Genomic DNA, 12,500 nt, shown 5'->3' on the forward strand with positions numbered 1-12,500 from the left:
TACAATCAAATAGTTGAAAGTTGAGAATCTGTTAGCATTTTTTCAATGGTAAGTCTGTATTATTTCATTTGAACACTTCATGAGACATCATATGCTTGGCAGGACTTTTCTTGTTAAGTACTGTGGCATTTGATGAGTCTGTATTAATTTTTTTATCATGGTTAAATGGAGTTTATTTTGGGTATAAGCTTGTTCAAAGTTCTTTGCCTATTTGCCATGTCAGGGGATTTTTTTTCCTGTTAAACAAACTAAATACCGTCACATGATTGGACTATGTTTCGCAAGTATCCACATACATGTAGAAGGAAGGAAATCACCCTCCTTTTCATGAGCTAGGTAAAAGTCAAAACGTGCCAGGAACACTATTTCTTGCAGATTTGAAGGTGATATTTTGCAGCTGTACAGTAAGATAATCACTTAAAACAACCCTCCATGCTAGAAATTCAATTAGTGCCATGATCTTACAGATGCAAAAAAAAAAAAGAAAAAAAATGCATTTGTATGAGACCATGCCTCCATTTTGGGTAGACCTTTTCATGTTATTTGTTGACTCTAGGCTTAGGAATTAGGAATTCCTTATTAATTACCATGCCATTGAAGTATTGTTGGATAAATTGCAACTATGCCTTTTGCATAGTTCAACATTCCATTTGGTGAGTATTTTATTTTATTCAAATAGTCATGGCCAACAAAAAATAAGAGAAAACTTTGTGTAGAGCTTGTATGTACAGTGCAAAAAAGCATTTTTCAGAAATAAAATTTGAAGGAAACCAGGTCTTAGACATTTGTTTTATTGATATCTATGGGTTTGTTTTTACCGATGCAGGTATAGTGTATGAATATGAAGACAACAGGTTTGATCATGGAACATTTTATTTAATAAAAGAAACATCCATACATATATTCATATATATAGCTACCTTTCAGATTGCATGGAAGATTGAGACTATTAAACATGTCAAAATATCTACATTCACTTTGTGGAAAATTGGTAATAAAATACAACACTAATGAAACATTCAGTTCACGCACATTCTTCAGACACACACACACAACAGTCACTGACAATAATTTTCATTTTCACAAACACATTATAGAGCTGACAGTGCATTAACTCATGAGCAAGGGACTTCCAGGTATATAGAAAGCTGCTTGAGAGAGAGGCTACACAATACATGACCCTCTGAAGGTACAGAGATGTGAATTCTTATCTCAGATCTCCAAGTTTATAATAATTTTTTTGACATTGTGAAAAGGACATGGTCTTACTTTCAGAATCTATAATCAATGCAATAGAACTTAGAGATGTAAATAAACTATAAATAAGAAATGCAATAAATATTTTAAAGGTACTGAACAGCCTAAAAAAAGTTTTTTTTTCACAACTCTCCTCATAAGACCCTTGCCATTGGCTCAACTGGTCATAAAAATAAATTGGACGGAATAAATGGAAAGTAACAAACCTTGTGGTTGTTAAGAACATACTTCGAAGAATGCCAGAAATCAAGTAGAAAATTAGTAATTACACTATATACAAAAGAATAATTCTAGATTAAAATAGAAAAAAATGGGGTGTTGAAATAGGTTAAAATGAAAGGGAGATTCACATATACAGAAAATTACTGACTAATGACCGGTACGGACGGACTGGCTTCACAACGACTGTGGCAACAACCAGACAGACTGGAATATTGAATAATTTGGCGGTCTCAGAATATCGGTATTAACAATTAAGAGAAAAGTACCAAATAGTTGACATTTCCATAGAAAATGATTTTTTTTCTCGACATTAGGAAAAGTAAAATATTTATCAACAATTCATTGAAGCTGCTGCAAATTAACTAACATATATACCTTTCGTATTTCTATGAATGGAAGCTGCAACTGAAATTACTGTTGGAATACAAACATTTATAAGGTATGCACACAGACTTCCCTCCTACGCCTTAAGAAATCAGCTCAGAAAAGTTCTGCTCGTCTGTGCCATCCGGACAGTCATTGACACCATCATTCAGCTGGGAAATGGCGAGGCAGGTTCCGTCCAAGCACACCAGTTCGGGACAGGTTTCAGGTGCCGCTGTGAAGAAGGTCGTCTCCTCCACTGCCCCTTCGGTCACGGCGTCCTCCGTCACGTCCTCGGGGAAAGTAGTTGCCAAGTCTTCGCCAGGGAAGGAAGTCCGGGGTTCCTCTGGGGTCGCTGAGGCGGAGGGTGTTGACGAGGAGAGTCCTGAGAACATTTGGGTCAGAAGTTAATTTTTTAAAGGTTTAGAGCCTCTAAGTTTCTGAATTTTAGTTCTCTGAAGTGGATGCTTCTAAGATGGGGGTTGTAGCAACTGCATGTAAAATGGCTATATATTTAACAAGGGAATAAGCTTTATGTGTTTGACAGTAAGGTTGGAACTTTATCGTTTACTATGTGTACTAATTACATGCAAGTGGTTGTGATTTTTAACTTGGTAATCGTTTTCCATGCTATTAACTAATGGCAAACTGTTCAGATGAATCAATTCTGAGTCTATTATTTCAAATAGGACAGGCACAGAAGAGCTCAGGCATGCAGTCAGTCAGATTCAACCAATCCCACATTTTGTAGACAAATATAAAATTCATACGTACGTGATTTGATGTGACGAGACCACGAAGCTTACACTTGTTTATTTATGCGTGTTACCTTGTGAATACTGATTGTGATTAAATGGCAAGTGATAAGGTGAGTGATTGTCCAAACGATGTCTGGCAACATCTGGGTTGTATTCTCGAAGCCTCTGATTAGCGTTGTAAGGAGAGTCTCGGGTCTGGGTGAATGTATGTCCTTGTCTTGCCAGGGAGTCGTACCCTTGGGGGTTATAGGGGCTATTGTCGTATGTACTCTGCAGCACAGGGGGGGAGACCTGCACGTTGTAAGTAGTGGATTGTGCGAGTTCGCTGTCAGGTATTTGCTCTTCTTCTTCAGGAATGACAAGGCCAGGTTCCTCGGACTCAACATTCTCCTTGAGTAATTCCTCATGGTGGGTGAAAGGATTAAGACGCGAGGTGATTCTCGAGGTTCGGATTCCCAGAGGACGCCGGGTAATGGTAGGCGTGTGTGGGGCTGCCGGTCCTGGTGCAGCTTCGGCCGGTTCCTCTACGGGCTCTGGCTGGCTGTTCTCGTGTTCTCTCAAGGCATTTAGTCGAAGGGACTCGTAACTGGGTGCTGGGGGGAGGCGGGAGCTGCGCCACTTCTGGAACCGTGACCTGAAGGATTCTGTCGTGTCTGAAGAAGACGGGGCTCTTGTTGTTGTCAAAGCCTGGATTGGTCTTTGTGTGGGTCTCTGGGGGCGCCGTGTGAAGGGACGACGAAGATTGGGGAAGCGGGAGGTTCCTCTAAGCCTGCTTAGAAATGGAGATTCATTTTCCTGCTTCTCTTCCTCATCTTCAGTTTGTGTCGCGGACGAGTCGGAAGACAGACTATTTTCACTTTCCTCAGGGACGCTTTCCTTCCCCTCGATCCGTGATTCACCCGCAAACGATTCTGGTACACTTAAATCTCCAGCATCTTCGTACCACTTGTCTTTACTACGAACTGGCTCCGGTTCATCTTCAAGTAATCCATTCTCACTCTGCGCTCGTGTTCCGGACAGCGGAGCAACGTCTTCATTCGTCTCAATGTTTCCCTCGGGGAGATTCTCAGGATCAGAGGATTCTTGCTCGTCAACTTGAGCTTCGGACTCTTGTGGCTGGAAGGATCCGAGGTCCTGCTGGGTGTCGAGTTCTGGCTGAGGCGGCTGCTCGCTGTGGGAAGAGTCGGTGGCCGGCTGCTCACCGAATGGCTGGAAATCATCAGCTGGTGTTAGTTGGCCTTGGACCTGCTGGGAACCATCGGGTGTTGCTGGTTGATCCTGGAACTGCTGGAAGTCACCACTAGCAACTGGCTGTTCCTGGAATTGTTGGAATTCACCAGTTGGTGCTGGCTGTTCCGGATATTGTTCGTAGTTACCGTTTGTTGTGGGTTGCTCTTGGAATTGTTGGAAATCACCGTTTAATGCTGGCTGTTCCTGGAATTGTTGGAAGTCGCCATTCGGTCTTGGCTGCTCTGGATACTGTTGGTAGCCATCATTTAGTGTGGGTTGCTCTTGGAATTGTTGGAAGTCGCCATCTAGTGCTGGCTGCTCCTCAAATTCTTGGTAATCACTACCTGTAGCTGGCTGCTCTGCGAATGGCTGATACTCTCCTGGGGGCGACTGTTGTCCCCCTAGAGAACTCTGGAACCCTTGCTCCGCGTTATTTCCCTGTGGCTGTTCTGGCAGCGGCTGCGGAGGCACGGGAAGGGAATCCTCATTCTGGAAATCGACCGCGGGCTGAATTTCCTCCGGAGGGAACTCGCCAGATGACTGAGGGAAGCTTCCTTCTGAGTAAACATTTTCCTGTGCACCTTGGTAATTCTCCTGGGGCTGGTACAGATTTCCTGACGGATCTTGGTACTGGTACTCTGAGGAACCGCCATAGTTTTCTTCAGATTGATACTGGTATTCTGGCGGTTCTTGGCGATTTTCCTGGTCTTGGTATTGGTATTCCGTGAGTCCCGGGTAGCTTTCCTGGGATTGATACTGGTACTCGGAGGGTTCTTGATAATTCTCAATGGGTTGGTACTGGTTTCCTGAAAACTGCTGAAAACCAGCATCAGAGAACTGCGTCTCTCCACCCGGGTACTGGGCTCCTGCAGGGAACTGTTCTGGGTCCTGTGGAACTCCTTCGTCCACATAGGTCTCTGGGTACTGCGACTGACCGGGGAACTCCTGAGGATCTTCTTCAGGATACACCTGCAGATCCTCTCCGTAAGTCAAAGGGGTTGGGATGCCTTCTTCGGAGGGCGGAGTGCCAACAAGCGCCTCCTGGAGCGGGGCAGGTTCTCCAGGAAGAACGTTGCCACCGAACACTTCGCTTACTTCCATGCCCTCGGGGGAGAACCCGCCAGCAGCGTCCTGATATTCTGTTCTGTTCGCGCTCGCCAGGTCTTCGCTCGACGTCTGTGAATATTCCCTGTCAATGCTTTCGTCTCTAGGGTAAGGGAACTGCCCGAGAGGAGCAAGAGTTTCCAGCTGATCAGTCGGTGATGACTGAAGGAAGTCACAGTCAGTCTCGTCACTATTGTCTCGACAGTCATCTGCGCCGTCACAAAGCCACGATTTGGGGATACAGATGTCAGTGGTGGCGCACTTGAAGTCGTCGTCATTGGGGCAGCCTAGGATGGCACGGTAAGGGGGAATCATTATGGGGGTGTGGGTCGTATAATCAGTACATTTGGTGGTTTTGTGAGGGCCTAAGTATAGGGATGGTGGAACTTATGTATGCTATTGGCTGCGTTACTGACCTAATTTATATATATCAATGGACTAAAATAGATGCTAATAGGGGAAGCGTCACTGTTTATAGTTATCGTCATCATTGCTAAAACAAAGGTTTTTGAATATAATGAACACTACAAAACACATATTCAATTGGAGGAGAGATGTCGCAGCGTGGAAAAAAATCGAAAAGATGTGACCATCCACCGGCGGGAAAGTATTACCCTGAGGACGTACCAAAGGACAGAGAATCAGTGGCAAAGGGGTTGCATCTGCGTTGTGGAGGGTTTGATCTTTCATCAGATGCCAGATCCCATGGAAGTCATGCAGTCTCGGTGATTTATTTTTGTCATGAGAGGTATGCGAACGATAGAGAGAGAGAGAGAGAGAGAGAGAGAGAGAGAGAGAGAGAGAGAGAGAGAGAGAGAGAGAGAGAGAGAGAGATTTGTGGCAGGTGAAGAAAAGGGGGAAAGCGAAATTTATATATATATATATATATATATATATATATATATATATATATATATATATATATGTGGTATAAATGATGAGAACTGATTGTCACGGAACCGCAAAGTCCGGGGAGTCAGAAGCAGAAAAGAGTCACCAGTCATTCCTTTCCGCCAAGCCATTCAGAGGCGTCCATCAGAGAACCGCGAAGGCAGAGTGAAGCCCCAAACCTGCAGATGGGGAAGAGGATGTGATGAATTTGGGAGACTCACCGATGCTGGTACAATTGGCCTCATCAGATCCATCACTACAGTGCGGAAGGCCATCGCATACAGCCGCCAAGTCCACGCAGTCAAAGCCGTTCTGACACAGGAATTTCTCATGGTCACAGATCAGAACCGGACCGTCGGTGGACAGAAAGTCTCCCTCGGCAACAAAGTCCTGGGCCTCTGACGCGACTGGCTCTTCCGTCGGCATGAAGGCTTCCGCGGGGGCAAACTCCGTGCTAAAGTCGACCAAGTCGCGCTGGAACGGGTCTTCAGCGCCGGCCAGAGACTCGTTCGCAGCGTCGACAGGGCCCTCGAGCTCGTCCACGGGCGGGAGAGTCGCCACGGAACTGTCAACGACCTCCGTGTAATCAAAGGAGTCGGTCACGTAATCCTGAGGACCTTCGGGGTAGTCCTCAGTGACAGAGTAATCGTCATAGACAGGGTAGTCATCTGCCGGGGGGGCCTGTCCTTCTAGCGCGGCTTCGGGGCGGTCGAGGGTCGAGTAATCCTCGAGGGGCAATTCCCGGCCGCCGGTTCGAGCGTCCGGCAGTTCGCTTGGGGTGGGGAGCTGCTGGAAGGTGTTGCCTGATGCTGCTGTTGCTGCGTCGCCGACAGGAGCTGTGAGTCAGGTTAGTAATATAACAAATGTGCATGCAACTGCTTGTGCTATTTGCTAAAAGCAGCAGTTAGCAAATGAAATGCAAGATACAGATTTTGTATATCTTATCAAACTACTTTCCAGTCATCTTCAGGAAAGAGTTCTCAAAAAAATATGTTTCTGCATCTTAGCGCTGACATGCCACACACAGGGACACCGATGCAAGACATTATTTCTATAAATACGGTCCACAATCAAAAAAATCGTAATCAGAATAAAAAAGGCGATGTTTGCTGCCTCAAACGTGACCATCTGGTGTCCTTATGTCATGACAGTCAGCAAGAAGTTGACAATCCAAGAGAGATTATTAAAAAGGACAGAAAACAGCTCAGACTATCTTCTTTTAGGAAGTGCTGAAGATCAGTTGATTTAGGACTATTCATTCAAGCTAAATTCTATCCTGTTATTTCGAGTGGAACATGATGCACTAAAATCCTAATTTATTTTCCTAATATAACTAGTGATTATGTAGCAAATCTTCCCTTTCTCGTTCATTACAGATATCTTTATTCTTTAGATGATTTTAGTTACATTAAAGTTTTTAAGTGCTTTTATCATTTTTATATCAAATTTGCAAATCATACTATCCGAAATTCATGCTCTAGTATGTCGTATCCATCAATAAGAAAAAAAAAAGAATATAAAAAATAAAAAAGGCAAATAAAAGTAAGTGCAAACATAAGTTCATATACAGAGTGATTGGAACGTGAAAGTTTTATTAACTCCTCCACCTTTACATGCATGATCCCTCGGCCATGTGAGAGGTGTTCGAACAGCGGCTCGTGCAACCACTTAGACGATCCAAGACCTATCGTCACTAGTTATTGGAATTAAATGGAGACTTCATGCCTCTATTTCTATGTTTCCCAGAGTTAAATGGGTCCATTTTTGGGTTAATTTGGACTGTTTTCTCGTGTGGTGCTAGAAGGTAGCAACTGGTTAGCTTGATGCTTTTAGGTTTTCGGGAAATACCTGTTCATAGGCCTTTTTTTTTTTATATTACTTTGCTAGTCTTGAAGTTGAATAGTTTAAGCTTCAGTATAGAAGCAATATTTCGTCTTCAGCTGAGAACCAACGGAAAAGTAAAAAAACAGGTAGTTAGGCCTATGAGCAGGCAGTTGTTCCCACCTTCAGGAGCCACCGACGAGACCTAGCCATTCTGACTGACCTGGAAGACGGCCAGGACATGTAGCCTCATCTGACTGGTCAACACAGTCTGAGATTCCGTCACAGACTAGCCTCTTCGCCACACATCTGCCGTCTCCACAGCGGTGCTCCAGACCCAGACAAGGCTCTGTACCGTAACCGCAGTAGCCAGAGTCATAGCAATTAGTGTTCGTCTAGTTTAAACCTGATAATCCTTATCCAATTTAACTCCTAGCCTATCTTTATTATTGGGATCCGTGTAAAACCTTTGTCCATTCCTACAGATGAGAATGTTTTTTTTTACCCATTGTTTAAACTCCCGGCCAGTTTATATGTGTATGTGTCTCCTCTCTGCTGTTAAATTCTTGCGGGAATAGCAATCGCTAGTTAAGAGGCCTTTACCACGTGTTTTCGACTCCAACCACCGACTGCCTTGTTCCCTTGTTTTTCCGTCACCAACTCCGCCCCTCAGCACCAACACCCACACCTGATGCTTACAGCTCTTCAGTCTTAGGAAAATATAAGAGGAGACATGAACGGGTCTGCAAGGTAACCCTACGAACCATTCATGTTTTTCTTTTTTTCTTTTAATTCTACGTACGCGTTTGATTTTCTTTTGTTTTCTGTCCCCTCGGAGAAAAAAGGGGACAGCCATTGAAAAGCGTGGTTTTGATACATTCATTCTGCGTGTAAACTTGATCAAAATATGTTAAACGTATGCATTTTGTTTCAATACGGTGAATTGAAAGTGCTGACATACAATATGGCTGGTGCTCCTAACAAACGTTTATTTATCCATACACAAGCGCTGCTGTGCATTTCAGTGAAACATTCGGTGAATAGTGTTGGAATGATAATCGTGCCACATTCCTGCAAGCATCTCTTGCTTGTACATACCCTACTGTCAAATGACTGAATTGCGGAAACCCTTCTTTGTGGAACCCTGATGACACTCAGCAGTATTATTAAATCGAGGTTCAGTATCTTCCCTTACATTTGTTCACGTGAAAAGCAAGGTTGAGATTGCTTAGAGAACCCAAAAAAAGAGAAGTGAAACAGTAAAAAAAGGATAGATTATGAAGCTGAAATGGACAGAATTCTGACAAATACTGAAACATAAAAAAGCAGATCAGCTTAAAGATACTGCGAAAAAAGGCATGAAAATACACGAACCTACGAAAAAAAGAAATAAAACAATAATAAAGTGAAAACTAGTCACTGTAAGCACAAATTATTACCAAAAAAAAGCACAGGCAAAGCAAGAAACAAAAGCATAATGATAATGGGAAAATGCGCGATCGTAGTGCACTCTCGCGGCCAGTATAGGGGATCCGATTCCCTTGAGCTCACCTTGAGTGGCATCGAAGCACACTGCGGGGTCGGTCGAGTCGGGGAATTTATCGCAGTTGAAGACATCGCTTAAACCGAAGCCTTTGATCACGAATTCTTGGCACGTTGAAGCCACAGCTGGAAGGAGGAAGGGGGGGGGGGGGTCAGGCAACGTTCATAAGATAAAAAACGATTTAAGTAGCGTCTTTTTTTTGTGTGTGTGTGTGTGCGTGTGCGTGTGCGTGTGCGTGCGTGTGTGTGTGTGTGTGTGTGTGTGTGTGAGTGTGTGTGTGTGAGTGTGTGTGTGAGTGAGTGTGTGTGTGTGTGCGTGTGCGTGTGCGTGTGTGTGTGCGTGTGCGTGTGCGTGTGCGTGTGTGTGTGTGTGTGTGTGTGTGTGTGTGTGTGCGTGTGTGTGTGTGTGTGTGTGTGTGTGTGTGTGTGTGTGTGTGTGTAGGTGTGAGTGTGTGTGTGTGTGTGTGTGTGTGTGTGTGTGTGTGTGTGTGTGTGTGTGTGTGTGTGTGTGTGTGTGTGCGTGTGTGTGTGTGTGTAAAGGGATATTGATATAAGCATTCACAGTGGAATGAAAGTACTCTTAAGGAGATTCACAATGGATTGAAATTACTCTCGTAGCTACTTTGATGGAATCCAAATGTGCATTCACTGTGAAATGAAATTAAACACACCGATATTTATGGAATCTAATAAAAACATTATTTTCCCACAAAAAAAAAACAAACAAAAAACTATAAAATACTAGCAAGACCTTTAACCTAACTCTATAAAATACTAGCAAGACCTTAAACCTAACTATAAAATACTAGCAAGACCTCTAACCTAACTATAAAATACTAGCAAGACCCTTAACCTAACTATAAAATACTAGCAAGACCTCTAACCTAACTATAAAATACTAGCAAGACCTCTAACCTAACTATAAAATACTAGCAAGACCTCTAACCTAACTATAAAATACTAGCAAGACCTCTAACCTAATTATAAAATACTAGCAAGACCTCTAACCTAACTATAAAATACTAGCAAGACCTCTAACCTAACTATAAAATACTAGCAAGACCTCTAACCTAACTATAAAATACTAGCAAGACCTCCAACCTAACTATAAAATACTAGCAAGACCTTTAACCTAACTCTATAAAATACTAGCAAGACCTTTAACCTAACTCTAAAATACTAGCAAGACCTTTAACCTAACTATAAAATACTAGCAAGACCTTTAACCTAACTCTATAAAATACTAGCAAGACCTTTAACCTAACTCTATAAAATACTAGCAAGACCTTTAACCTAACTCTAAAATACTAGCAAGACCTTAAACCTAACTATAAAATACTAGCAAGACCTTTAACCTAACTCTATAAAATACTAGCAAGACCTCTAACCTAACTCTAAAATACTAGCAAGACCTTAAACCTAACTATAAAATACTAGCAAGACCTTTAACCTAACTCTATAAAATACTAGCAAGACCTTTAACCTAACTCTAAAATACTAGCAAGACCTTTAACCTAACTATAAAATACTAGCAAGACCTTTAACCTAATTATAAAATACTAGCAAGACCTTTAACCTAACTCTATAAAATACTAGCAAGACCTTTAACCTAACTCTAAAATACTAGCAAGACCTGAAACCTAACTATAAAATACTAGCAAGACCTCTAACCTAACTATAAAATACTAGCAAGACCTCTAACCTAACTATAAAATACTAGCAAGATCTCTAACCTAACTATAAAATACTAGCAAGACCTTAAACCTAACTATAAAATACTAGCAAGACCTCTAACCTAACTATAAAATACTAGCAAGACCTCTAACCTAACTATAAAATACTAGCAAGACCTTAAACCTAACTATAAAATACTAGCAAGACCTCTAACCTAATTATAAAATACTAGCAAGACCTCTAACCTAATTATAAAATACTAGCAAGACCTCTAACCTAACTATAAAATACTAGCAAGATCTCTAACCTAATTATAAAATACTAGCAAGACCTCTAACCTAACTATAAAATACTAGCAAGATCTCTAACCTAATTATAAAATACTAGCAAGACCTTTAACCTAACTCTATAAAATACTAGCAAGACCTCTAACCTAATTATAAAATACTAGCAAGACCTCTAACCTAATTATAAAATACTAGCAAGACCTCTAACCTAACTATAAAATACTAGCAAGATCTCTAACCTAACTATAAAATACTAGCAAGACCTTAAACCTAACTATAAAATACTAGCAAGACCTCTAACCTAACTATAAAATACTAGCAAGATCTCTAACCTAACTATAAAATACTAGCAAGATCTCTAACCTAACTATAAAATACTAGCAAGATCTCTAACCTAACTATAAAATACTAGCAAGACCTTAAACCTAACTTTAAAATACTAGCAAGACCTCTAACCTAACTATAAAATACTAGCAAGACCTCTAACCTAACTATAAAATACTAGCAAGACCTCTAACCTAACTATAAAATACTAGCAAGACCCTTAACCTAACTATAAAATACTAGCAAGACTCTTAACCTAACTATAAAATACTAGCAAGACCCTTAACCTAACTATAAAATACTAGCAAGACCCTTAACCTAACTATAAAATACTAGCAAGACCTCTAACCTAACTATAAAATACTAGCAAGACCTCTAACCTAACTATAAAATACTAGCAAGACCTCTAACCTAACTATAAAATACTAGCAAGACCTTAAACCTAACTATAAAATACTAGCAAGACCTCTAACCTAACTATAAAATACTAGCAAGACCTTAAACCTAACTATAAAATACTAGCAAGACCTCTAACCTAACTATAAAATACTAGCAAGACCTTAAACCTAACTATAAAATACTAGCAAGACCTCTAACCTAACTATAAAATACTAGCAAGACCTTAAACCTAACTATAAAATACTAGCAAGACCTCTAACCTAACTATAAAATACTAGCAAGACCTCTAACCTAACTATAAAATACTAGCAAGACCTCTAACCTAACTATAAAATACTAGCAAGACCTTTAACCTAACTATAAAATACTAGCAAGACCTTAAACCTAACTATAAAATACTAGCAAGACCTCTAACCTAACTATAAAATACTAGCAAGACCTCTAACCTAACTATAAAATACTAGCAAGACCTCTAACCTAACTATAAAATACTAGCAAGACCTCTAACCTAACTATAAAATACTAGCAAGACCTCTAACCTAACTATAAAATACTAGCAAGACCTCTAACCTAACTATAAAATACTAGCAAGACCTCTAACCTAACTATAAAATACTAGCAAGACCTC

The 12,500-nt window shown here is 41.2% G+C and overlaps 1 protein-coding gene across 16 annotated transcripts in view; it reads right to left on the bottom strand.

Annotated features, from left to right (window-relative positions):
* Nucleotides 1–2,087: 2,087 nt before the first annotated feature.
* The window catches only part of LOC113827711 (uncharacterized), a 35,825-nt gene continuing 25,412 nt past the window's right edge, over nucleotides 2,088–12,500 (bottom strand). For 15 of the 16 annotated variants that reach the window (XM_070123872.1, XM_070123882.1, XM_070123871.1 and 12 more), the window contains 5 exons: nucleotides 9,198–9,314; nucleotides 7,870–7,995; nucleotides 6,047–6,661; nucleotides 2,617–5,221; nucleotides 2,088–2,227 (listed from right to left, as the gene is read on the bottom strand). In XM_070123872.1, the coding sequence (XP_069979973.1) occupies nucleotides 2,655–5,221; nucleotides 6,047–6,661; nucleotides 7,870–7,995; nucleotides 9,198–9,314 (3,425 nt within the window). In that variant the 3' untranslated portion in view covers nucleotides 2,088–2,227; nucleotides 2,617–2,654. The remainder of the gene's footprint in view (nucleotides 2,228–2,616; nucleotides 5,222–6,046; nucleotides 6,662–7,869; nucleotides 7,996–9,197; nucleotides 9,315–12,500) is intronic. The other variant, XM_070123878.1, reaches the window with a different exon arrangement.

The sequence above is a fragment of the Penaeus vannamei genome, chromosome 7, assembly GCF_042767895.1.
Source record: "Penaeus vannamei isolate JL-2024 chromosome 7, ASM4276789v1, whole genome shotgun sequence".
NCBI classification, from domain to species: Eukaryota; Metazoa; Arthropoda; class Malacostraca; order Decapoda; family Penaeidae; genus Penaeus; species Penaeus vannamei.